Genomic DNA, 24,076 nt, shown 5'->3' on the forward strand with positions numbered 1-24,076 from the left:
AGGATTCCAACATATATGTGAATCTTAGGGAGGGACACACAACCATTCAGACTACAGCAGTGAGTGAGTATGAGTGTGTAAAGGGGTTTTGTATGGTATGAGTGTGGTTGTGTTTGAGAATATGTGTGTATGTGAATGTGATTGTGGCAATGTGTTGAGGGTGAAGGAGACCTTTGCTTTGTTGTTCTGGTTCTTACTTATTTACTTCAGGTTTCTGCTCAAAGGTTTCTTCCGAAAGTTCTCTTTCTTCAAAAATATGTTGTACTTTTTTTTTTTGCTGTAGCTATTTTTAAGACAAATATTCATTCTGTACTGAAGCCAAAAAGTACAACTTAATCTATGAAATAAAACAAAAATACCAAGGTATTGTTAAAACAATAAATGCAATGACAATTAGAAAGTGTTGCTCTGTCACAAAGAGCCCCAGTGTAATGTTAGAGTCCTTCACAGGGTGCTTTTAGCCTCCTCTCCCTCGGATTCCCTGTCTCTTCCTTCTGTGCAAGTTTTATATTATTTCCTATTCTTTGTTTAAGCATTTCAATCCATGATTCCAATACACTTTTCTTCCAGTTAACACAACATGTATTCTTTAAGAGAAAATCACTGTGTAGATAGATAGATAGATAGATAGATAATGTATGAAAAGATACGGCAATGGGTTTAAATCACATTAACCTTTCCAGTTTCCTCTGTTAATTTCTTAATCACAGCAGACCATAAACTTTCTTGCAATTGTGGTTGAGGCCTGGATCTGAAAGAGAAATATGTGTTTATAAAGGAAGCCAAGTTCACTTTGTTTATCATCCATTCACTCAAACAGACAAACATATTAAAGCCTCTCTTTAGTACTGGGCACTGTTCCATGCCAGGGATATGGAAGTGAGTAAGACAAGTGCTGTCCTCAGGTGCTTGAGCTCACAGACCAGGAGGACAGAAATGGGGGTGATGAGGGCAGTTAGGTGTTAAGGAGCAGTTCAAGATTCAGCTAGGGGAATGATGATCAGGGTCAGCAAGGAGAGCAGGGGAATGGGTGAGGAGTCACAGAAGACCTCTTGCAAGGTAATATTGGAGCTGACCCCAGAAGAACATTTTAGCTGGGACAAGGGTGGGAGAACATTTGGTAGGATGTAAAGGATATAAAGGATCACTGTAGTGAAACACCATCCCATAAAAATATAAAGCAAGCCACAAATGAGAGCCACATGTATCATTTCAAATTTTCTTGTAGCCACATTTAAAAAATAAAAAGGGGACACCTGGGTGGCTTAGTTGGTTGGGCAGCTGCCTTCAGCTCAGGTCATGATCTCAGCGTCCTCGGATCGAGTCCCACATTGGGCTCCTTGCTCAGTGCGAAGCCTGCTTCTCCCTCTGCCTCTGCCTGCCACTCCGTCTGCCTGTGCTCGCTCTCTCTCTCTCTCTCTCTCTCTCTGACAAATAAATAAATAAAATCTTTTAAAAAATAATAAATAAAATAAAATAAAAAATAAAAAGGTATAATTAATTTTAATAATGTATTTTATTTAACCCACATATGTATGGATTATTATCACTTCAATATGTAGTCATATTTTAAAATTATTGTTTAGCTATTTTACATTCTCCTTATCCTACCAAGTCTTTGAAAACTGGCATATCTACTAAGCGCTCATGGGTACAGTGGCTAAGAGCTCCCCCACCAGAGAGCAGCACATCTCAGTCACACTTCAAGAGCTCCGTGGCTGTGTGCGGCTGGCGGCTGCCTCCTGGAATGAGCAGGGCCCTTCACAAGCAGTAGAAAAGAGAGTTAAAAGAGAGTTAAGCAAACTCAGTTCTAAAAATGGGGGGAAGATTTGGTGGGTTTTACTCATTTGCTAAATGAAGTAACTCATTTGGATAAACAGCTACCCTCAAACCACAGAAGGTGAGAAGAAAGAGAAAGTAACAAGCCTCTTACAGCAGCTCACAGCAGAACCTCAGAAAGGCTGCTGTGGCCAGAGGCAGCCCTGTTGGCACATTCCCCTTGTCTCTTTCTCCCTGTATTTCTCTGTGTTGTATGAAGACTATTCCCATCCATATCACATTGCACAAAGGGGATGTGTCCTTTGGCCTCCTCATATGAAAGAAATCCAGTAAATGTAGGAAATATTACTTGTAATCTGATTTATATTGATGTAGAATGAAGGTCTATCATAAATCCACAGGGAAGATTGGCTGTCGGGACCCTGAGGCCTTTATATAATTAAAGGAGGCATCTAATTTCAGAATTGGTATTGAAATACAAAAGCAGCAAATGAGAAGATTTTGGTAGTTTTGTTGTAATATTCAACTCTGTCTCCTTCCCTTTCCCAGCAGGCTGGCACAGCATTTCTGAAGGTATTTTTGGAAAGAACAGGTTGTTTGCCTTGCTTACTAGTCATACATATTATACTAACTGTTATGTAGGGAATTTCAGTTGCATGACAGAATGTGGTCAATGACGAAGATAAGAAAGTGGGTAGCAGAGAATTAACAAGATAGAAAACAGATGGAAGGGGAGTTCAAGTTTTGCTCTGACAAAGTTTTGCTCCGACCAAGTTTATTATTTTGCTGTTCCTCTACTGCAGAATAAGGTAGAAATCATTGTGTTAGGGTAATTAGCATGAGGGATTACTATCAGTTAAATAGGTTCAGGGTAGCAAAACACCTGGGGCTATCTACTGAGTGCTAATAGGACAACAGTTAAGAGTTCATCCTCTAGGTAGAGCTGTGCTAACTGGGTTCAAGTAGTAGCTTCACCGCTTACTGGCTGTGTGTTCTTCTGAAAGGTGCTTATCCTCTCTGTGCCTTCCTTTGCTTACAAGTAAAGTGCAGACAGTAATAGAATTTACCACATGAGATGGCTGCAAAGATTAATGAGAGAATTATGAAAAGTGTTTGCTAAGTCACTAGAAGACAAACATGGTGCAGGATGCCGAAGAGGCAAAGATGGGCTGACAGGCTAGTGGGAGGACAGATCCACAGATGGATCATTTCAATACAGTGATTTCTTCAATTTGGACTAGGGTTGCTGAAAACAGTCATGAGTTCTGAAATCAAGGTACCCAGGCTTAAACCCACATACTGTATGTACTTTGTAATCAACAGTATGACATTGGTGAGACTTTCATACAGAGCTATGGTGGGAACTGAGTCAAGATGGCTGGGCTTTCATAGATTGGTAGAAGAGTCATATGATTACAATGGGGAAAAGTGTCAATTATGATGATTTATATATTAGAGTAACTGAGAGCGGGGAACTCACCAAGTGGCAGAAATCTACCATACGCCAAGCACTCTTTGAAACCATTTGCCTCCCTCAACCCATTGCATCCTCCAGTAAGACTAATCTGTACATAGAATTATCCTCATTTTATAGATAAGTAAATTGAGCTTCAGAGAGGTAAAATAATTTGCTCAAGGTCACATAGCTGCTGTGTGGTAGAGCAGGAAAGTGAACAATCTGCCCTAATAAGAAAAACTGACCTCGCTCTGCAAAAAGTCTTCATGACAAAACTGTGACATATTCGAATTCCCCAGCTTTCTAGGAGGTTTTGATTACAGACTCTCTTCTTTGATGGAGGCTTAGTTCTGACAGGTGTGTGTGTGTGTGTGTGTGTGTGTGTGTGTGTGTGTGTGTGTGTTTGCATCAGGGGAATTTCAGAATAAAATATCATTTTATGATAAGTACAGTAGTTTTTTCTTCAAGTCCTAAGAAGAAATGATTTATCAACTCACAGAAACACCTTTCCTCTCATATACTTAAAAACAAAACAGGGGCACCAGACTGGTTCAGTCACTGGAGCATGTGACTCTTGATCTTAGGGATGTGAGTTTGAGCCCCATGTTGGGTGTAGAGATTACTTTAAAAAAAGAAAATTTTAAAAACAAAACACAGAGGACTTGCATTCTGACATGGACCAGATTTTGTCCTATCATGTCCTATATTCACCACGTTATTTTTGATGCTGAAAGGCTTTTCAGCCAACAGAACTCTCACAATAGTTTTATAAGGGAGCTGCTCACTCTTTGTTTCTTTGACAAACCTAAATCAGAAAAGTCACGTTTACTAAGTTAAAATCATTTCTCACACACAGAGCAAAAAGAAAACTGAAGGACACAATAAGACAGATTTTCCTGTTTAGCAAACCTTTACCAGTAGGAGAGGGTAACAATGCAGGAACCCTGGCTTGACACCCCTTTCAGCACTGCTCATAAATGTACAAGAAGTACCAGGGACACCGCACACATTCAGGACAACGCCTTCCTCTCTCATGCCCACCAGGGGGCGCACTAAAATCTCCCCGTACTTTTTTTCTGTGAAGCCTAGTCGATTTCTTAACCTCAGGATGGGGAGATATGAGGACTAAATGGGAGAGTAGATATAAAGCGTCTGACTCAAGGTATGCCCCAAAAAAGTTTCTCCTCACCACACACCCAAATATATAAACATTAGAGTAAAATAAGTTCATCTGGAAGGATCTAGCTGGCTCCTCACATGGTAGTTCTTCTGGGTTCACAGCTAGTCTCCTTGTGACCTAAGGCCTGTTGACTCTGGAAAAGAAGAATTCTGGATCTCCACTTTCCCAAAATTTCTGACTTGATGTCTGCTGTTGATGCTCCACCTCAGAATGTCCTACACCCTCACAATGAGACAAGCCGCTTTCCAATGTCTGGCCAGAAGGTTGACTGGGATTCCAACTATGAAACATAGCGCCCTATAGTGACCCGTTCATTGTCTCAGGCTTGCCAACGTAAGGAGCACCGCGTCAGAGTAGAGGGACTAGTCTCAAAGTCAGGAGCCCTGGGTTCCACTCTCAGCTCCTCCCTCTGTTCCTTGAGTGGCCTTAAGCAAGTCATTTTGAGTCCTGGACTTATTTCCCTATTGATAAAATGAAATGTTGAATTAATTGTTAAACTATAGAATCCTTTCTGGTTCTGTGGTTTGTGATGATATTCCATTACATCAGGACCAATATAATCCAGAGGTGATGGATTAACGTGCATTATTTGCAAACTTTATGTTGCTATTTTTTAAAAACCAAATTAAACTCTTTTCAGTTGCCTCAGGACATTATGCCCAGCTGGATAAATACCTGATTTCCTATTGACTAAATTGGTTTTTTGTTCCATGGACCATATTGGACAAGTTAAGCCCATTTTCAAATTGGTGAAGGAGGCCAGCTCCCTGAGAGATGTTAACTTTTATCCCAAAATTTGAGCTTGATATTTTATATAAGCATAACTCATGGGATATCGTATTTATTTCTCTAACTACCTTAACCCCACCTTTACCTTCTCAATATTTTCAAGTCTAAAATATGAGATGTGAAGGAGAAAATGCAAGGGTTTGGGTCTAGGCCCTTCACTACCCTCTAGGAACCTTTACTCATCTTTCAGACCCACATCTCTTACTAGATCACTGTAGTGTGTGGAAATCAGCTAGATTTCTACAGCAGTCATGAGGCAAGTTCATCGGATCCAAGATGACCTGACATTTCCCCTTCTTCCAGTGCTCTACCATAGGATTGATTGGGATTGCTGAGGTGTCTATGAAGGAGAATGAGGGGAAGGTAATAAGGGCTGATTTGCGAGGTGTTTTTCTTTCCTTTTTTTTTGTTTTGTTTTGTTTTTTCAATTAGGGCTCTGGTTCCTCAGTTGTCAGAGTAAGCCTGAAGCCCCTTGGGTTCCTGCCAAGAATGGGGAGCTTTGTGAGCTCAGTTAACTCTTGAAGAGTGCCTTGAAGGAGAAGGTGCATGGTGTGGGAGTGAAAAAATAGTCCTATCTCTGGACCTACAGAGGAGTCAGGGAAGGATGGATTGAGAAAAGACCTGAGGGGATCTTCTTCCCTAGCCAGCTTTTGCTTTAATTTATCTTGTTTTTCTCCTGTGACGAAGGGCATATTTATTAATAACAGTTCAGAACACCACAATTTCAAAAGCAGACACTTAACTTTAATCCACACCACAGGCCTTTAAAATTGATTGTGATGGACAATTAAAATGTTAACTTCCTTGGTTCCTGCCAGAACACAAAGATATCTTCTAGGGAAAGGCTGAATATGCACCCGGAAGAGTCCTCAGCAATATGGCATTCCCCTGGTGCATTGACCATGAGATCCAGTCCTGGACTTTGTGGATCCAGAAGGGCACCTGGGATAGGACCTGCATTAATCAAGTTCCCAGAGACTGAAATATAAAAAGCTAGATGTTCATGGATTAATTTACAGTGAGGAATGCAGCTGTTGGGCTACCCAGAAGACTTGAGTCAGCAGATAGGAACATTCTCTCTCAGCATGCTAATTATTTCAGAAGGCAAATTATCATCAGAAGGCCAATTTATTCACTTAAAGGGAAAAAGACAAATTTTAAGTGAACCAGATGTTCATGTTACTTCAGCCTTTCCTGAGAGATTATTAGAAGATTGCTTAAGAGATCGAAAATCAGAGAAAGGGGCATTTACCAATCCTAATGTGTGTCTTTTCAGCATCTGAACCCAAAGAAGGACTAGCCTTGCCAAAAAAAAAAACATCATGCTTATGTCTGGCAAGCTAAACCTTCCTCTCCCTGCACAAGGCAAGGATGGGCACTGCCAGGACTGACCTTGGCCACTCTCCATTTTCATTGCTTCTGTTTCCCATGGTCCTTATCCAAACAGGGTTAAAATACAAATAATTAGTTTTCTGCTTACTTTCTGGGATTGCTCCCAAATGATCTCAATTGGAATTTTTGCAATTCCAAAACTCATTAGTCACACATTTATAAACAGTGTCTTACTTTCCTAGCACAGATGGCTAATCCAGCTCACTAAGTGTGGATTTTATGAGTTTAGCTCTTGAAAATCTCATTTTTTATTTAATGGACAGCATTACACTTTCTATATGAAAAGGAGTGTGTGTGGAGGGGGTCGTATTTCACAGATTGAGAAGTGGAGATTCAGAGGAGCTGACTGCCTTGCTCTGTGTCACACAGCTAGTGGTGGTTGGTAGAGATAGAATTGAAACCCACATCATCAGAGTTCAGATTCCGCACTTGTTCCATTAGATGTAATTGAGCTTTCTACTGTTAGGAAGTTTTATTTTGAAGCAAGAAAGGAAAATCAATGTGTTTTTATGAATTAACTTTTAAAAATGTTAACTGAGGGGATGCCTAGGTGGCTCAGTGGGTTAAGACTCTGCCTTCGGCTCAGGTCATGAACCCAGGGTCCTGGAATCGAGCCCTGCATTGGGCTCTCTGCTTGGCAGGGAGCCTCCCCCCGCCCCCCGCCTGCCTCTCTGCCTACTTGAGATCTCACTCTGTCAAATAAATAAATAAAATCTTAAAAAAGTTAACTGATTTTTTTCCCTAAATTGTGGGCTTGCGTAGGCTTGGGTGCATATAAAAATATGCAGTGGAGGAGATGAGATTTAAATAAAAAGGTCACTCATATGTTACCTACTGCTGCAGGGGCCATCAGGTCCAGCCACAAAGCATCCAGTGACCTTGTCTGGGAGTACACAAGTAAGTGAATGTGTTTTGTTGCAGAATATGACTGTATCTGAGGCACAAGGAAAAATTCTCCACTATCGCGTGACCTTGCAGGAAGTGGCCGGGGGGAAAGTCACACTACAGAACATCACAGAACACACCTCCTGGACGTGGGTCATTCCCAGAACTGGAAATTGGGTTTTGACTGTGTCTGCAGCTAACTCAAAAGGCAGTTCCCTGCCCACTCGTATTAACATAACGGACCTGTGTGGGACAGGTGAGTACCAACTTTGATTTAATATCGCCTATGGTAAACTGTGTCTTACTTACCTCTTATCCCCCACAGGCTCAGCCCAGGGCCTGGCATGAGTAACACAGGAGTTTAGACTTTGGAGCCAACAACCTTCAGAGGCTCTTTTGCACTTAGTCTGTGAGTGGTTTTGGACAAGTGAATTAACACCTCTGAGTTTCAATTTCCCCCTCTCTAAAATAAGGGTTATATTATCTGTCTTGCAGGTCATTGTGAGATTTAAATATAGAGACTAATAGACAGCAGGTGCTTAACAAATGTTAGTTGCATTAAATTGAACACTAATATCTGGCTAATTTTTCTAGTATAAGAATAGTATGTGTTGTCAAGTTCTAGGAAAAAACATTCCACACTTACAGTCAAAACATATTTTTAAAGCCAATAGTATTAAAATGAAATTCTGGCTGTAATGAAACTGTAGCAAAATTTTTCTATACTAATGGTCTTTATTATGCAAATTTAGATATTTATCCAATTATCTACATTGAAATCTCCCAACTAGCTATACACATTTTATAGTTGCTTGTTCTGAAAATTGATTTCTCAAGATAAAAGCCTATGATTAGTCAACAAAGTGGCTATAAGTGCTATTTCTCAATGTCAAGATCATTGGCCTAACTTTTCCAAAAATGCCTAATAAAACTATAATTAAATCCTTTCTTAAAATTCAGTGGAACAATTTTATCTACATATGAGTCTAGCAATCATCATTTGAAAGAAGCTTCTACCCAAACATGATTATTTTATATACACTGTTAAATCTTAGTTATATATCCTTTCAGTCATATATCCATAAACATAGAGATGATAGAGTAGTTAAAAATAACTAGAAGAAAATACGAGTAAATATTGATGTAACGAGGTTGGTATATAAATTAGGAATTGCTTTTAGGAGTAACGGTTGCTCTTACCAGAGGCCTGACTACAGTGGCTTATCAGTTCTCTCACATAAAAGAAGTCCAGAGGTAGACAGTTCAGGGCTGGTGTGACAGCTTGGGAACATCGTTAGGATTCCAGGCTCCTTCTTTCTATTTCCTCTGCCAAGTTGGCTTCTGTCCTCAAGATGGAAATGATCTAAGATGACTACCAGAGCTCTATCTACTTTCTTCTAGAAAAAGAAGGAAGAGAGGAGGACCCACCCCTCACACTTGAGGAACTTTGTTCCTGGTCACGCAATACACTTGTAGTCATTGACTCTTAACTGGTCACCTGGTCACACCCAGCTGCAAAGGAGGCTTAGAACTGTATTTCAGGCAGCAGTGTTCCCTTGCTAAAAAGGAGAGACTATTTGGTAGGCAACTGGCAATCTGTGACTAATGTGGGTATGTACCTAAGGTACAAACCTGAAAAGATGAATTAACTGTGGGGGAGGAAAGCTCAAACGCTATGCATAGTAAAATAAAAATTTTAAAACACCACAAACAAAGCCTTAAAAATGTAAATACCAGTTTAAGAGAAGCATATACCACATTTTTTGGCAAAAGAAGATTGATTATCTACCTATCTACTTTTTCAAATAAATAAGAGACTGGGGATATGAACAAGCAACTCAAAAAATAAATAGAAAAGTAGCAATAAAGATATGAAAATATGTTCAGCCTAACTAACAATCAATGAGATGCAAAATTTGAGAAGCCTGAGAAACTGAATCAGACCGAGAAAGAATAAGTAGAATTAGTGTACCCCATGTGGGTAGTGTGTGAGGAAAAGATAGGCTTACCCTGCTGATGGGTATGTAAATTGGTACAACTTTCTGAAGACAATTTGGCCATGTGTAACTTTAAATACTAATGTATTTTTCACCAAAAAACTTTACCATTGGAAATGTATCTTCAGCAAATGATAAGTGCTTTAAAGTAAAGGACAAAGATGTTTATTGAAAATTTTTTGAAATACTGAAACAGCATGAACAACCTAAATATAAAATAACAGAGAAGGGACTGGTTTAATAATATATCATGCCTCTTACTTGCCTTAACCCACACCAGGGTTAAAGTGGTGTTGTAGCTATGCTTTTATTGGCAAGGAAAGATGCATATAATAAGTTAAAAGGAGGACTTTCAATAGTGTATATGGGATGATGCCATTTAAAATATGTATTTACATGAATACACATTTTTTGCATGGTAAAAAAATCTAGTAGAGTGTATGTGGAAATGTTAATAGAGGTCACAACTGCATCATGGGACTACAGGTGATTTTCCTTCCCTTTTGCTTTATATATTTAAAAATTTTTCTTCTCTGGGTAAGTACCACATATATAATTTTTAAGGTGAATTCTGTCGGGGAGATTGAACTCATACCACTATATAGTATCCTGCTGTTGTTAAAATGTAGTATGTCGGAATACCTTACTTCTTCAGGTGTCACTGCATACGGGTCTTGAGGCTATAAACTTCATGAATTTTCTGGGTCTGTTCCAGGTGCTTTCTTTAGACGTGGTAGCAACATCTCAAAATGACACATTCATTATGTTAGAGCTGGCCTCTACTTTATTCATTAAACAGTTCTTTACTGAGCATATACTACATAAGGGAGCTAGAATCCAGCAGTAGGTAAAAAATACTGTTGAGGTCCTCCAGTTATATTCAGTCACATGGGAGGGACAGACATAAACAAGGAAACTGTGGTGCAGTATAAGTGTGAGATTAGATGGATGCCAGGGTAACTCTAGGAAGAGAGGAAAGATGAAACATGGGCTTGGAGAAGATGGCCAGGGAAGGAGGCAACATGTGACTGGAGTATGGAGAGACAAGTTCGTGGGAGACAGGTGAGGGAGAGGAATGTCGGCATGAGGGTTTGCTTTAAATTGAGAGCTGAGCAAATGTGTAAGTTAAGGAAAAGAATTGGGTAGGGAAGAGTTTGGAGATTAAGGGGAGAGAGGAGCTAATTAATGGAATGACATCCATGCGGAGTGGGAAGATAATGGAAACCAATGACAAAGAGAGAGGTAAAAGGAACACCTGTTTCTCCCAGATTGGGCAGGTGTTGCATAAGGATGAGGCTCAATGAGGATGAACATCTTGGGGAGGTAAGATAGGAGAGTACTTGAACTGAGCTGTAACTAAGAGCATCCTGGTTCTAGAAATCTTGGAATCTCGAGGGTCTATTTTCTCTCCTAAGACCACATCTGAACCACCCAATACTCTGGGTATCCCAGAGTGACATGGAGGGCATACTGGCAAATAACACGGTCCCATCCTTGAGTGCTCTTACACAAATTCTGAATGATCTATAGGAATAGCATACCATGATTTTGTCTCCCTCTCTTTCAGGATATGTTCACAGTACTCACATATATAGTTTTCCTTTTAGGAAAGGAAAAATAATGTGCCCCCTCACGCAGGAAGAAAGTAGGGACAACTTTGTTGTGAAAAGCACCTGCCACAGCATTGCCTATAAAGAACCGTGAGAGTGATTTTTTTGGTCTACAATGAAAACTGAATGTGTGCTAAAACTTGCGGTCAACAAGTAAAAACATATTTAATATTTCAGACTAGTCCCTGTGTTCAAGAATTCTTGAAACTACAGGAAGAGTCAGAAGCCAGTACAGTCATAAACAGAGACCCACACAGATGTCAGAGACTGAGGCCCCAGGAGCTGAAGGAACGTAGCCAAGACCATACATCCAATTAGTGGCAGAGCTGGACTGAAAAACCAGACCACCTGTCTTTTAGGTGGGCACGTATTCCAAATACCATATGAATTGTATAACTCTGTTCAGAAGCTCTCAGGGGGGAAAGGAGATGGGAAGTTGAATGATTGAAGCTAAAGAAATAATTTTGAAAAGTGATAGAAAGAAGGTGAGTTGTTAGCAGAGTTCTGAAAGAGAGAATGTGCCCTGGCAAACATCATGGGAAGGAAATTCAGGCCGGTTCCTGGTAAATATGATGATTCAGACAGGGTAGTGCCAAGTTGATTTGCTTAGCCCATTCCAAAGAAAGCAGTGGTCAGAAGGGCTCTTTGGCTCTTTTAGCCCATCACCAGCCAAACGGTACTAGAAGATAGATATAGGTGCTCAATAAATACTAAATGAATGCACTCCGTTCTCAAAAAAAAAAAAAAAAATCTTTTGGCATAACCAAGACATCTAATACCAAGGCAAATGAATATAAGGGAACCCCTACTGGGGAATTCAATTCCTTGCAAAATAGCCAGTGCATGGGTTATAGGTTCTCACCACCAAGCACAGTTCTGAGGATGCCACAGGAGGGACAGGATAGATGGCTGAGTGCAGTAGGGAATAGTGATAAGGGGGAGCAGTGAGGTAGCACATTCTGGCTTTCCTCCTCCTTCTAGCTCACGTTGCCCTGATATGATCATTGCTTGGACATCTCTACTATGGAGCAGGGAAGTCTAGAGAGCAAAACAAAGTAACTTCAAGGAAGCCCCAACACCTAACTGTGGAGGAGGACTGAAAGCAGAGTATCTGTGAACTGGCTGGCTCTTGAGATTTCTCCTGCCATCCACCCCCATGTGCCTGGCAATTACAAGATAGTAACAGCCTTGAATCCCCGGTGAAGAGCAGCTCCAGCCATGGCAGCTTGGGTAGGTTCTGGACGTACCAGGTAGATCTTGGGGGAACCTGGAGACAGGTAGAGCTCAGGCTGCATCACTGGAGCTTTTCACCCTGAACAGCTCGTCCTCCCCACCTGAACTTGCCAGGAGAAGCACAAACTAAGGGAAATCTTTCACTTTCCCCCTGCAGAAAGATAAAGGCCAAGGCTGCTGAGCAATCCAAGAAAATAACACAAGATCCCAAAGGAGAAAATTAGGAGAAATCTGAGAGGCACACACTCTGGGAAAGGCAACCTGTGCCATAGGAAATCTCACTAATGCAACAGAAAGAATGAGAGTTTGAATAAGCATAACAAGTATCCTTAGAAAGATTAGAGAGGATGCTAGAAACATGGCTCAGTCAGAAATAGGTGGTTATGAAGAAGCCCCAAATAAAGAGATTCAATATGGAAAGTTAGTTTTGAAATCAAGAACGCAGCCAACAGGTTGGATAGCAGAAAGGACTCATCTGAAGACTGAATGAGTGAGCAGAAGATTGGGTGAGAGAATCTTCCAGTGGCCATCCAAAGTGGGAAAGAAGTCAAAACATGAGAAAAGTTAAAACATGGAAAGAATAGGGGTGCCTGGGTGGCTCAGTGGTTAAAGCCTCTGCCTTCGGCTCAGGTCATGATCTCAGGGTCCTGGGATCGAGTCCCGCATCGGGCTCTCTGCTCAGCGGGGAGCCTGCCTCCTCCTCCTGTCTCTCTCTGCCTGCCTCTCTGCCTACTTGTGATCTGTCTGTCAAAAAAAAAAAAAAAAAAAAAAAAAAAAAACATGGAAAGAATAGAAGAGAATTACAGCAACTACTTAAAAAGAGTCCCAGTAACAGAAAAACTAAATGAAGGGGAAAAGTACTTGAAAATATTTATAAAAAAAAAATCTTTTGGTGATAAATGCCACACTGGGGTGCCATGCTGGTATGGGACATTGTCAGCTGGACAAGTTGTCCCCATGTGGGTTTGGGGAGTATATGGAAAACACTGCTGTGAACTTAACACTTCTCTAAAACATAAAATCTGCTTTTGAAAAGTCTCTGCCAAAAAAAAAAAAACAAAAACAAAAAAAGCAGGGGGAAGGGAGGGTGGAGAGAAGAAAACTAGTACAGAATGATCAAGAGGTTTGACCCCAAGAATACAAAAATGGATCAACATAAGAAAAAGGTATTAATGTAACTCATCACAATAATAAAAAAAGAGAAAAGGGATATGTTTTTAACAGATGTGAAAAGTATTTGGTGAAAAAAAATTTTTTAGTAAATAAGTATTTTATAAAAATAAACCTATTTGAAAACTATGAAGAAAAAGAAAACTTTTTAGTTTTTTAAACACTTTCTACCAAAAATCTACAGCAAATATCACCTTATGAAGGTAGGTAGGCAAATTCTCTTTAAAATTTGCAACAAGATAAAAACAAAATAGTAAGTAAGAGATTGGAGATTGAAGATTGGAAGGAGAAGATATTTCACATGTGGAGCTAATAAGATTACTACATGGAAAATTCAACAAGGGCAGTGGACAAATTACTAAAACTAATTAGAAATTTTAGCAGGCTTGCCAGAAATAAGAATAATACACGCAAATTAATGGTAGAATAGATGGTAGAAAATAAGATGCCATTTAAAAAGCAAAGTCAGAATATAAAGTGTCTAGGAATTAGCCTGTAACAAAGAATGCATAAAAGCCTTACCTCCATTAAGGAGGAATTGGGGCTTATGAAGAGGAGCTGAATAATTTCAATGAAACAGCATATTTACAAATGGAATAATTTAACTTCATTCCAATAAAAAGTACCAGCTGACATTTCTGAGGACTCTGATACACTGATTCTAAAAGCTAAAAGGAAGAATAAAGTGTCATAAATATCCAGGACCACTTTGAAAAATGAAGGGCAAAATGAGGAAAGGACTTTATCAACCAGATAATCATACATCACAGTGCCTAGTAATGTGAACAGTGTGTTCTGGCAAAGAAGTTGACTGCAGACACAAACCCATGAATGTATGGAACTTGGTATATATTAGGGATGGCATCACATTTGGAAATATTGACTCACAGTATGGAAAAATATAATAAAATCTATTCCCTTTAAAAAAAAAAAGCCTTTTAGCTAGATTTGGATTACAAACTTAAATGGGAAAGGTAAAACCAAAAGCCAATAAGAGAAAATGTAGGTCAGTATCTTCATCATCCCAGGTTGGAAGAAATTTGTAAACAAGACTCAAAATGCACAAGCCATAGATAAATTCACCTATATCAAAGTAAATACTTATGTGCAACAAACATATCATAAAGTTATCAGAGAGTTGAAAGACTGGAGTATGTTTCTAGTGTTGGAAACTAACAAATAATATCTAGAACATAAAACCTATTACTGTAAATCAGAGAAAAGATAGGAAACTCAACAAAAAACACGAGTGAAGTATATAAGCAGGGAGTTTACAGAGGGGGAAGTCAGATCGCTAGTCATGTATAAGCTCAGCTTCATAAAAAATTGGAAAACATATTTATTTTAAAAAATCGGAAAAACAAAATAAACCGCAGTAAAATGCCCCCTTGCATGTACCAGATTGGTAGAAACTTGAAAGTCAGATAATACCCAGTGTTGGTGGGGAAATAAGAATCTTCATGCCTTTTTTATTGCAGTGTCAATTGACCGGCTATATTAAAGATCACTCGCTGTGTTTAATGAAATAATGTGTGGATTTACTCTATAACTGAGCAACTCTGTGCAGATATATCCAGAGACACTCTTGCATAGGCTCACGTGAGGACATGCCAAAGAATGTTCATTGCCTCCTTGTTTGTGTTAGCTGAGAGTTGGAAGGAACCTCCTGATCGTCACTTGGAGACTGGACAGAAAGAGGTTTGAGGTGCAGTTGGAAGGAATGAGCTGTATTTACATATAGCAGCAGGATGGACATATTCCAGAAATATAATATTGAGTGGGAAGGAAAAAAGTAAGAAAAAGCATTAAATTTACTCCCAGCACGTTTCATGAAAATACAGAACACAAGCACAAAGCCACACTAACTTTCAAGGATACATAGATATCTAAATAAACATCTGGGAGGTGGCTTAGAAGTATGCATATATCACTACAGCAGTTACCTTTGGGGACACAGAAGTGGAAGATGAAGGGAAAATAATTCTACCAATAACCCTGCACAGGGTCCTTGCACTAATAAAAACAAATCTGAAGGGTTTTTTTTTTTTTAAGATTTTATTTATTTATTTGACAGAGATCACAAGTAAGCAGAGAGGCAGGCGGGGGGGGGGGGGGCGGGGGGAAGCAGGCTCCCTGCTGAGCAGAGAGCCCGATGCGGGTCTTGATCCCAGGACCCTGAGATCACGACCTGAGCTGAAGGCAGAGGCTTAACCCACTGAGCCACACAGGTGCCCCAAATCTGAAGTTCTTAACAAGAAATTGGTTTTTCCTAACACTTTGCTGGATGAATTGTTTTTTATATCTTTATCCACCTGTGATTTTGTTTTAGTGCTTCCCCATTTTTCCCCCAAAGGGTTGCTGGCTCCTCGCCAGGTCTCTGCAAATTCGAAGGGTGTGGACAACATTATGGTGACGTGGGAGCCTCCTGGGAAAGCTGCACCTGCTGTCCAGGAGTATGTGGTGGAATGGAGGGAGCTCCGTCCTAGGGGTGGCACACAGCCCCGTCTAAACTGGCTGCGGTGTACCCCACTCAACGTGTCGGCTCTGATTTCAGGTATTTAGTTGTTCACCTTCCTCTTCAAAAGCTATTAAGTCCCCTCCCTTTTTTTTAAAGAACACGCAGATGGGAACCCAGAACCTTCCTCAATTACAGGCAGTTGCATGAGAGGGACAGTGATGACCTTGAGTCCTTTAGGACACTACCTTAAAACACAGCACTGCAGCCATGGAAGACCAGCTGATTGACCAAAGCCTCTAGTATTTATGGATAGTTCATGTGCCTGGCACAGAGCCATATAAGACAAATGCATCATTGACCCACACAAGCATGGCTGAGAGCTAGGTTGTAACCCGTCAGTGTGACAGGCACCTTCCACGTGGGAGTTTACGTAATTCTCAGAACAATCATGCGCAACAAGTGTTTAACTCTGCCCTTTGGACAGATGAGGAAACCAGGAGATCTTTCAATCCCAATTCTGTTGCATATTATTTGTGTGATAATAAATCCAGATTTATCTATATGATAGTTGGCATCCCAGTCCTCAAATCCAAATCTGTCAGTGGTTTCTATCAAGTGATAGAAAGCATCCAAAAAGATAGTAAAATGATCAGACAGAACTTTGTCAATGTCACTTTTAGGAATAAACTCAGTGTATTAAAAAGTGCTGTTTCTGCAGCTAGACTATCTGGGTTTAAGCCCTGGCTCTGTCACTTACTAGGTTGTGTGACCTAGGGCAAATTACTTAATGTCTCTCTGCCTCAGTTTCCTTACTGTCAAATGAGGAAAATAACAATACCTACCTCATTTGGTTATTGTGAGGACTGACTGAATTAATGGAGAGAAAACATTGTGAACAATATCTCACATATTTTAAGTACTCAATAATTTAGCTGTCACTGTTACTGTTATACGTGACAGGGCTAAGATTTTCATAGGTTTTCAAACTCTAAACTCTATAATATTTTTATTACACCGTGGCCATCATTACATCTCCCCAAGAGGATACACATGCCCTACCTATGGAGACAAGACAAATGGAATAAACAGACCACACTACCAAACAGTATGTGAGCTAGTCCTTAACCGTGAGCCTCTTGTACAGGTTAACTGTTCAGACTTCTAGTGGGTTGTGTTCAGATATAATCACTACACCTAAAGATGGTGTTGTCTAGATAACCCAAAGAATATCAGAAGAAGATGAACTAGTTATTGGGGGTCTGGAACTTTTAATATGGAAACCATTTAGGGGTGCCTAAGTGACTCAGTTGGTTAAGCATCTCTCATCTCAGCTCAGGTCTTGCCCTCAGGGTTATGAGTTCAAGCCCCACACCAGGCTCCATGCTTGGTGTAGAACCTACTTTATAGTAATAATACTAGTAATAGTAATAGTAATAATGTGGGAACCATTCATCCTGTAGAAAACAATTCTAGATATGGGTGGGCAGTTTGATGGCTGTTGCTGGCTTTGATGTATATGTGGGAAAGACTATGTGTCTGTCCTTTGTTGCTCTGGAGAATGAAACTAAGTCCTCTACATAGACATTATAAACCAGGTATCAGCTCAGTTTTGAGAAAGAAATTGCCTTACATGTGATAGTCTCTAAGAGGACAATCAGTTGGCCCTCAGGGCGATGTGTTCCCTGTCCCTAGAACTGTTGCAGTAGAAGCAACTTCCCTTTAGCACTGTTACGCCTATCGGATCAAATGAAACAGCGGCTAGAAAAGGCATTTACTGAATTCCAAACTGCTACAAAATTGTAAACGCTTATTATAAATTATATTAGGATTGACCTCTGTGGGGTAGTTTAGACCCTGTGGCCCCTATAGTTTCTTACTTTTAGAATTTCTGTAATAACACTCAAATACCATAAAAGAGATGATAAGAGAGAATGTTTTGCGTATTTAGGGAACTAAAATATTTTTAAGCACTTTAGAAATACTCATTTGAATGAAATCAGTATAATACTGGGTAAAATAACTTTGTTAATTAAAGTTGTTCCCTGCTTGAAAACACTTGTTTAGCTATTAGTGTTGATGTTACATTCTGGAAATAAACACTTAAAAAGTTAAGTAATTCATATTTATGAATTCAGTATGGCACTCTCCGGTCAGTAAGGTGACTCCTTGCCATTAGGATCCTTACCAGCCTTTTCCCAGCTGCCAGGGCAGCACTGGTGTTTTGGAGTATATTCTGGAGGCCAGAACACAGTCCAGCTCTTGGGTTATAGGTTGGTTGTAAGCTAGAGACCGTCAGTACTGTCTTTTGTGGGTAAAAATGATTCTAACCATACAGAGCCACTCCTTTTACAAATATGTCAGAATCCGTAGGTGTCTAGAAATGCCTTCCCCGATGCCTGGGCTTCTGCATGCTCCCACTCTATTTCCTCGGTGATGACTCCTCGTTATTGATCATTTAATGTTTGTCTTCTCCCATACTTAATAGATGAAAATAGCTTTTGACAAAAAATCCACCAAAGAGGTAGTTTATAAATATGGAGTCAGAGCCTTTGCCCAAGGATGGGAGGTATATATGTAGGCACAGGAGTAGTGGGAAATGAGCCTGGAAGTTGGGGCCAGCGTGTAGAAAGAAAGAAAAATCTCAGGAATGTGGATGTTGTACACTGGACAGCAAAGCTAAGGACTTTGTGAGGTGAATTTCTGAAGGCTAATGATTAGGGCATGTTTGTGTAAGAACCAGCCAATAAAACAGGAATCCCTAAAGTCTGAATCAGGGAACAAGGTTTTTAGGACTCTTTTCTACATGCAAAGGGAAATACCAGCTAAGTTATAGAGCCACACTTTCTTCCCTCCTCCACTAAGGGTAGGCTGTTCACAAGAAACCCACAGCAGTCTCAAGGCCTCTGCCCTGAACTCACGTTTTGCATGGCAAAATGCAATGATACTAATTGCTTAATGAGCTCCTCTGGAATTCCCACACCTGCACATGACACGGTGGCTGGTCGGCTGCTTCCAGGACTAGAAACAGCGGCCAGGCCCAACCCTCTCCCAAATGAAATATGATTCTGTATTCCAAGTTGCCCTTTAGGCTTCTGGGTCTGCCTGCCATGGCGAAGAATCTTTGGATGACCGAACTAAGCTGACCATGTCCTTTTCTCTGTATCACTTGGTTCATGAATACAAATGGGAACTCACCGTGGCATGAGTTTGGATCTCCTTGTGGTCTCTTCTGACAGTATTGTTGCCATCTGAGCTTTATGTGATACTTGCTGGGATAGTTAAGGGACAATGGATTTTCATATAAAACACACATTATTTAGTAAATTATTCTGTGATACAAAATTCCTCTTCCTCAAAAATAAAATGTTATGCCCTAATCAATTGTCAGTGGAGGGGACCAGATCTGTTCATGACAGGGCATTAAACACTGTGGGAGAGAGTGCTTACTCTGACCATGTGACCCTATCGTTGTCTGGTAAGGATTCTTTCTCATTTCCCATTAAATTTCCTTGGGAATTTAAAGCTATGTTATGCACAGTATCTGTGAAAAGGGCCTTTTCTTTTCCTTTTAAAGAATTTTATTTATTTATTTATTTGACAGAGAGAGACACAGAGAAAGAGGGAACACAAGCAGGGGGAGCTAGAGAGGGAGAAGCAGGCTTCCCGCTGAGCAGGGAGCCAGGACCCTGGGATCAAGACCCAAGCCAAAGGCAGATGCATAACCGCATAAGGACTGAGCCACCCAGGTGCCCCAAAAAGAGCCTTTTCTTTACAAGAAGTAGAATCTGAAATTCATGGATATAAGGAGTTTTGACAGGAAAGAGCAACTTGCCAGCCAACTTCATGACCAACAGAAAATTGCAAAGTTTGGCATTTTAAAAGCGAGGAATTGGCATTAACATTCCCAGGTATCCTACTAATCTCCAGGCTGTGAACCAAGTGAAATCTGACTGGAGCTGAGGGAAACTCAGGGGAAGAGGGCAGCAGGAGAGGCTGCATTGCCCTGAGCTGTCCCAGTGTGTCCCAGCCGCATGGGGCAGATCCCCATAAGCATCCCTGGAGTAAGAAGGCCTGTCCAGGTTCTGTGCTGGAAAACACCAGCTGCACTTCTCTGTAAATAGCAAACAATTGGTTTGTAGAAGTCCATGGTTTTTCTTTCTTTTTCTTTTTCTTGAAAGTGACTTCTGGGGTGCCTGGGTGGCTCAGTGGTTTGAAGCCTCTGCCTTCAGCTCAGGTCATGATTCCAGGGTCCTGGATTGAGCCCCACATCAGGCTCTCTGCTCAGCAGGAATCCTGCTACCCCCTCCCTCTCTCTGCCTGCCTCTCTGTCTAATTGTGATCTCTGTCAAATAAATAAAATCTCAAAAAAAGAGAGAGAGAGAGAAAGTGACTTCTGTTTCAAAAGCAGTCTGTGTGGTTATATTTAGATCTTTGTTGGAAGTGGAATAGCTTTTGTCTCCTTGATTGTGATGACCCTGAAAAGACACTTCAGGTTGGTCTGTCTGTTCACCATGAGGTGAACTTGGGCTTGGTGGTGGGAGCAGTGGCTTCCTGAAGCCATTGATGTGGCAAACAGGATGCTGAGATTTTGTGACTTAGGTCATCCCTTCACCCTCAGCCCAGACTGTCCTTGAACTATCTTCAAATGAAGGAGAGCAAAGGAGTGCCTTGAATGCATCCATATCAGATACTTAAATGTCTCCCTTCAGTGACTCACATATGATGCCAAACCTGTTATAAGAACTCCCTTTTCCCCACAGAGAACATAAAACCCTATAGCTGTTATGAAATCAGCGTGTGTGCGATATCCGGGGACCAGAGAGGGTGCAGCTCCATCCGGGGTAACTCGAAGCACATACGTGAGTCTTGGGACCTTTTGCCAAATTTTGCTTTTGTTCAACAGTTTGGATTTGGAGGGTGACAAAAGCCTTCTGTGTTCTACTTTGCAGCACCACGGAGTGGCCCCCACATTAATGCCATCTCAGAGGAAAAGGGGAGTATGGTAATTTCATGGAACGAAATTCCAGCCCAGGAGCAAATGGGCTGCCTCCTCCATTACAGGATATACTGGAAGGAACAGGACTCCAATTCCCAGCCTCAAGTGTGCGGTATGTGGGAGAGACAAATGCAGTGGGTCTTTCTCATTTAGGTGTCGGGGACATGTAACATCACGCATGTGCATTCTGACAGGTACTAGCGCTATGAGCGGCACATAGTAGGTGCTTACTAAATATCCGTGAAATTAACTGAATGAAGAAAAATAAAAGATATAAACACACACACGCACACAGAGTGACTGACTATGTTAGTGCCCAGCAAATAGAAGTGAAGGTGATGGACTAGGCTCTTAGGAATGGCTCACGTAGTGAGACGGCATTTCAGAAAGCAGTAATAGCACTTGAATACTATTATGCAGACCCTTGAGGTTTGCAGGGGATGAGTTGGGAGAAATTTTGAATCCTCACATTTGCAAATACTATCATAGCATATTATTTTCTCCTTAAAATAGGTAAAATACAATACAGGGTAAGTAACTTCTTTTGACCTGTAATTATTCTATAACTCTAAAACGAAAGCAATTAAATTCTGGCTGGGACATTATCTCAGATGATTTCATCTCTCATTTATGTAGCAGCTCCAAGTTCCTTGCCAGATTTGATGTTCTAATCTTTGATTTATTCAGAGTCGTGGTTTTTTTTTTTCTTCTTCCTGGCTTGACCTTCTTTTTATTTCATAAGCAAGCTGGCTTTCTTTCAGGAGCATTTATCATAAAGAAGCAATATTTTTATTCCTTCGTGAGAGCTGTTAGGTCCAGGAAGAATGCAGCAAATCCAAGCTGAGATGTGGGCGCCAGAGAGCTTTCTGCAAGAGGGACTTTTACCTAGGAGATAGGACAGGATGGTCCTTTCTCTTGACCTCAGCAGATCTTCAGTATTGATTTTTCAATATTGATTTTCAATATTTTTCAATATTTATATAATAAAAATGAACTAGCATTAAGAGTGCTAGTTAATGCTAGCACTTAATGCTAGTTTATTTTTATTATATAAATAACCCTTGCACATGGTAAAAGCATTCAAATAGTTGAGAAAGCTGTACAATGGAAATTATCTCTTCCTCCATTCTTAGGCTATAGCAGTGTTTCACATGTTCTTCCAGAAAAAAAACCTTAATGCACATAAAAGCATATATTTGGGACCATCATCTATATTCTGATCTACACCTTGCTTTTTACCTCTCAATAATATATCAGTCCACATCAGTACGTATGGATTTGCATCACTCTTTTTTAACAAAAGCTCTACATAATTCTATTATAAGGCCTTGCAAGCAGTCACTTAACTAATCCACCATTGGTAAGTAGAACCCATCACTGAACAGAGCTGCTTCCTACTGGGCCTATATGGATAAGTCAGTCCAGAAATGCACCCCAGAACCTGGTGACTTCATTGACCTCTTTGTGGGCCATTTGGAATTCTCCACTTGAAATGTGCTCCTTCCTCCCACCCCCAACTGTCATTTTACAGAATTAAGACCACGATGCCTATTAACAATCAACACAGTCAATTGGTTCTTAAAGTTACTCTTAGACATGTTGAAGAAAATCTCCACCTTATTTTATCACAAATCTGATGAATCTAAAGTCTATGTAAGGGCATTTGAAGTTTGTTTTATTTATTTATTTATTTATTTATTTAGTAATTTGAACACCCAACTCAAGACCCCAAGATCAAAAGTGGCACACTCCAGGGACTGAGCCAGCCAGGCACCCCCTATGTAAGGGCATTTTAAAATAAGTTGAAAGGAGGTAGAGATTCAAAATCCTACTTCACACCAGTTTAAAATAAGTTTTCCTTTTGCTCAGTAAGCACTCGGTGATGAATCAGACCTGTGCCCTGTCTTCCGAGAGCTCTGGGTCTACGGAGGGAGATGGAGAGGTCCACAAAGGTGATGTAACCGCTAGAATCAAGGACTGACAGCTCCCTACTGTATTTGGCAACCAGCAATCATTGGCAGACCCACAAGTACAGTTTCCGGAGAGCGGTAGAGGGCAGCAAGTGAGGACAAGGGAAAAAGACGTCCAAGAGACATCACAAACGGAAGAGGAAGATGGAGTGCCAAGGAGGAAGGGGCCCTGTCCTCTGTCGTTGGGTGCTCCCCCCCACCCCAGGCAGCAGCACAAAGGGAGCCTGGGGAGTGCAGGAGGAGTACATAGTCCTGCTTGAGCAGAAAGGAGGGGTGCAGCTGTGCAATGTCAGTATCTTGCTCAGGGGATTCTGGCACACAGCTGCTCCACTGGATACATGCCGACACTGCCATGGGCTCCAAGAGCGCATGTCTCTACCAGTGCACACATTGTGCATTGTTACTTCCTGGCTGTTTTTGTCAACAGTTTCAAAGAATCTTGAAGGAAGAAGCCCTGGCGGTTTGCTCATCATTGTCTCCCTGTACCTACCATACTGCCAGGCATATAGGAGGTGTGCGTAAAAACAGTATTTGTTGACTGACACATGAGTGAATACTGCCCCACACTTGTTAAACCAGTGGAGACTGTCAGGTTAGAACTAGTTTCCAGTAACTGCAGCTAAGTTTTGTCTGGTAGCACTTGACCTTCCTACCTGCAGCCTTTCAAAAGATTGGCAACTATCCCATCTTCCTAAACTGGTGCCTCCTTGTTTCACCACCGGAGCCTAAAATTTCAGACCCCTATGGATTAAATGCCCCCTTTTATCTCTGCTGGAGATCACAGTCTGGACCAGGCAGCAGAACCAGTATTTCTGGCGTGACTTCTTTGTCCCATTACTCAACACAAATTATTTTGCTAGCGACACTGCTGGCTCCATCAACCACCTCATTGCTCCCTCCACAGAGTTACGATTTTTGTTCTTCAAATATATGCGCAAGCTTGTGTGTGTGTGTGTGTGTGTGTGTGTGTGTGTGTGTGTGTGTGTTTGCATGTAAACTTCTTTGACCATTCTTTGACCAGCAAACCATTCAAATCCCTTCCCTTCTGTTCTGAGGTCTCATTTCACTCTCGGAGCTGGAGATGCCTTCACGCAGTCAGAGAGCTGACTCTGAGGCTCACTGATGCTTTGCTACAGCAAGATGAGCAGAAGGTCTCTCCAA

The 24,076-nt window shown here is 40.9% G+C and overlaps 1 protein-coding gene across 4 annotated transcripts in view; it reads left to right on the forward strand.

Annotated features, from left to right (window-relative positions):
- LOC111143098 (interleukin 12 receptor subunit beta 2) overlaps positions 1-24,076 on the forward strand; it is a 67,091-nt gene that overhangs the window by 28,957 nt on the left and 14,058 nt on the right. For 3 of the 4 annotated variants that reach the window (XM_022496571.1, XM_022496570.1, XM_022496573.1), the window contains 4 exons: positions 7,518-7,737; positions 15,845-16,045; positions 20,710-20,808; positions 20,899-21,057. In XM_022496571.1, coding sequence (XP_022352279.1) covers positions 7,518-7,737; positions 15,845-16,045; positions 20,710-20,808; positions 20,899-21,057 — 679 coding nt within the window. The remainder of the gene's footprint in view (positions 1-7,517; positions 7,738-15,844; positions 16,046-20,709; positions 20,809-20,898; positions 21,058-24,076) is intronic. The other variant, XM_022496572.1, reaches the window with a different exon arrangement.

The sequence above is a fragment of the Enhydra lutris genome, unplaced genomic scaffold, assembly GCF_002288905.1.
Source record: "Enhydra lutris kenyoni isolate GAN:26980312 unplaced genomic scaffold, ASM228890v2 scaffoldscaffold9, whole genome shotgun sequence".
NCBI classification, from domain to species: domain Eukaryota; kingdom Metazoa; phylum Chordata; class Mammalia; order Carnivora; family Mustelidae; genus Enhydra; species Enhydra lutris.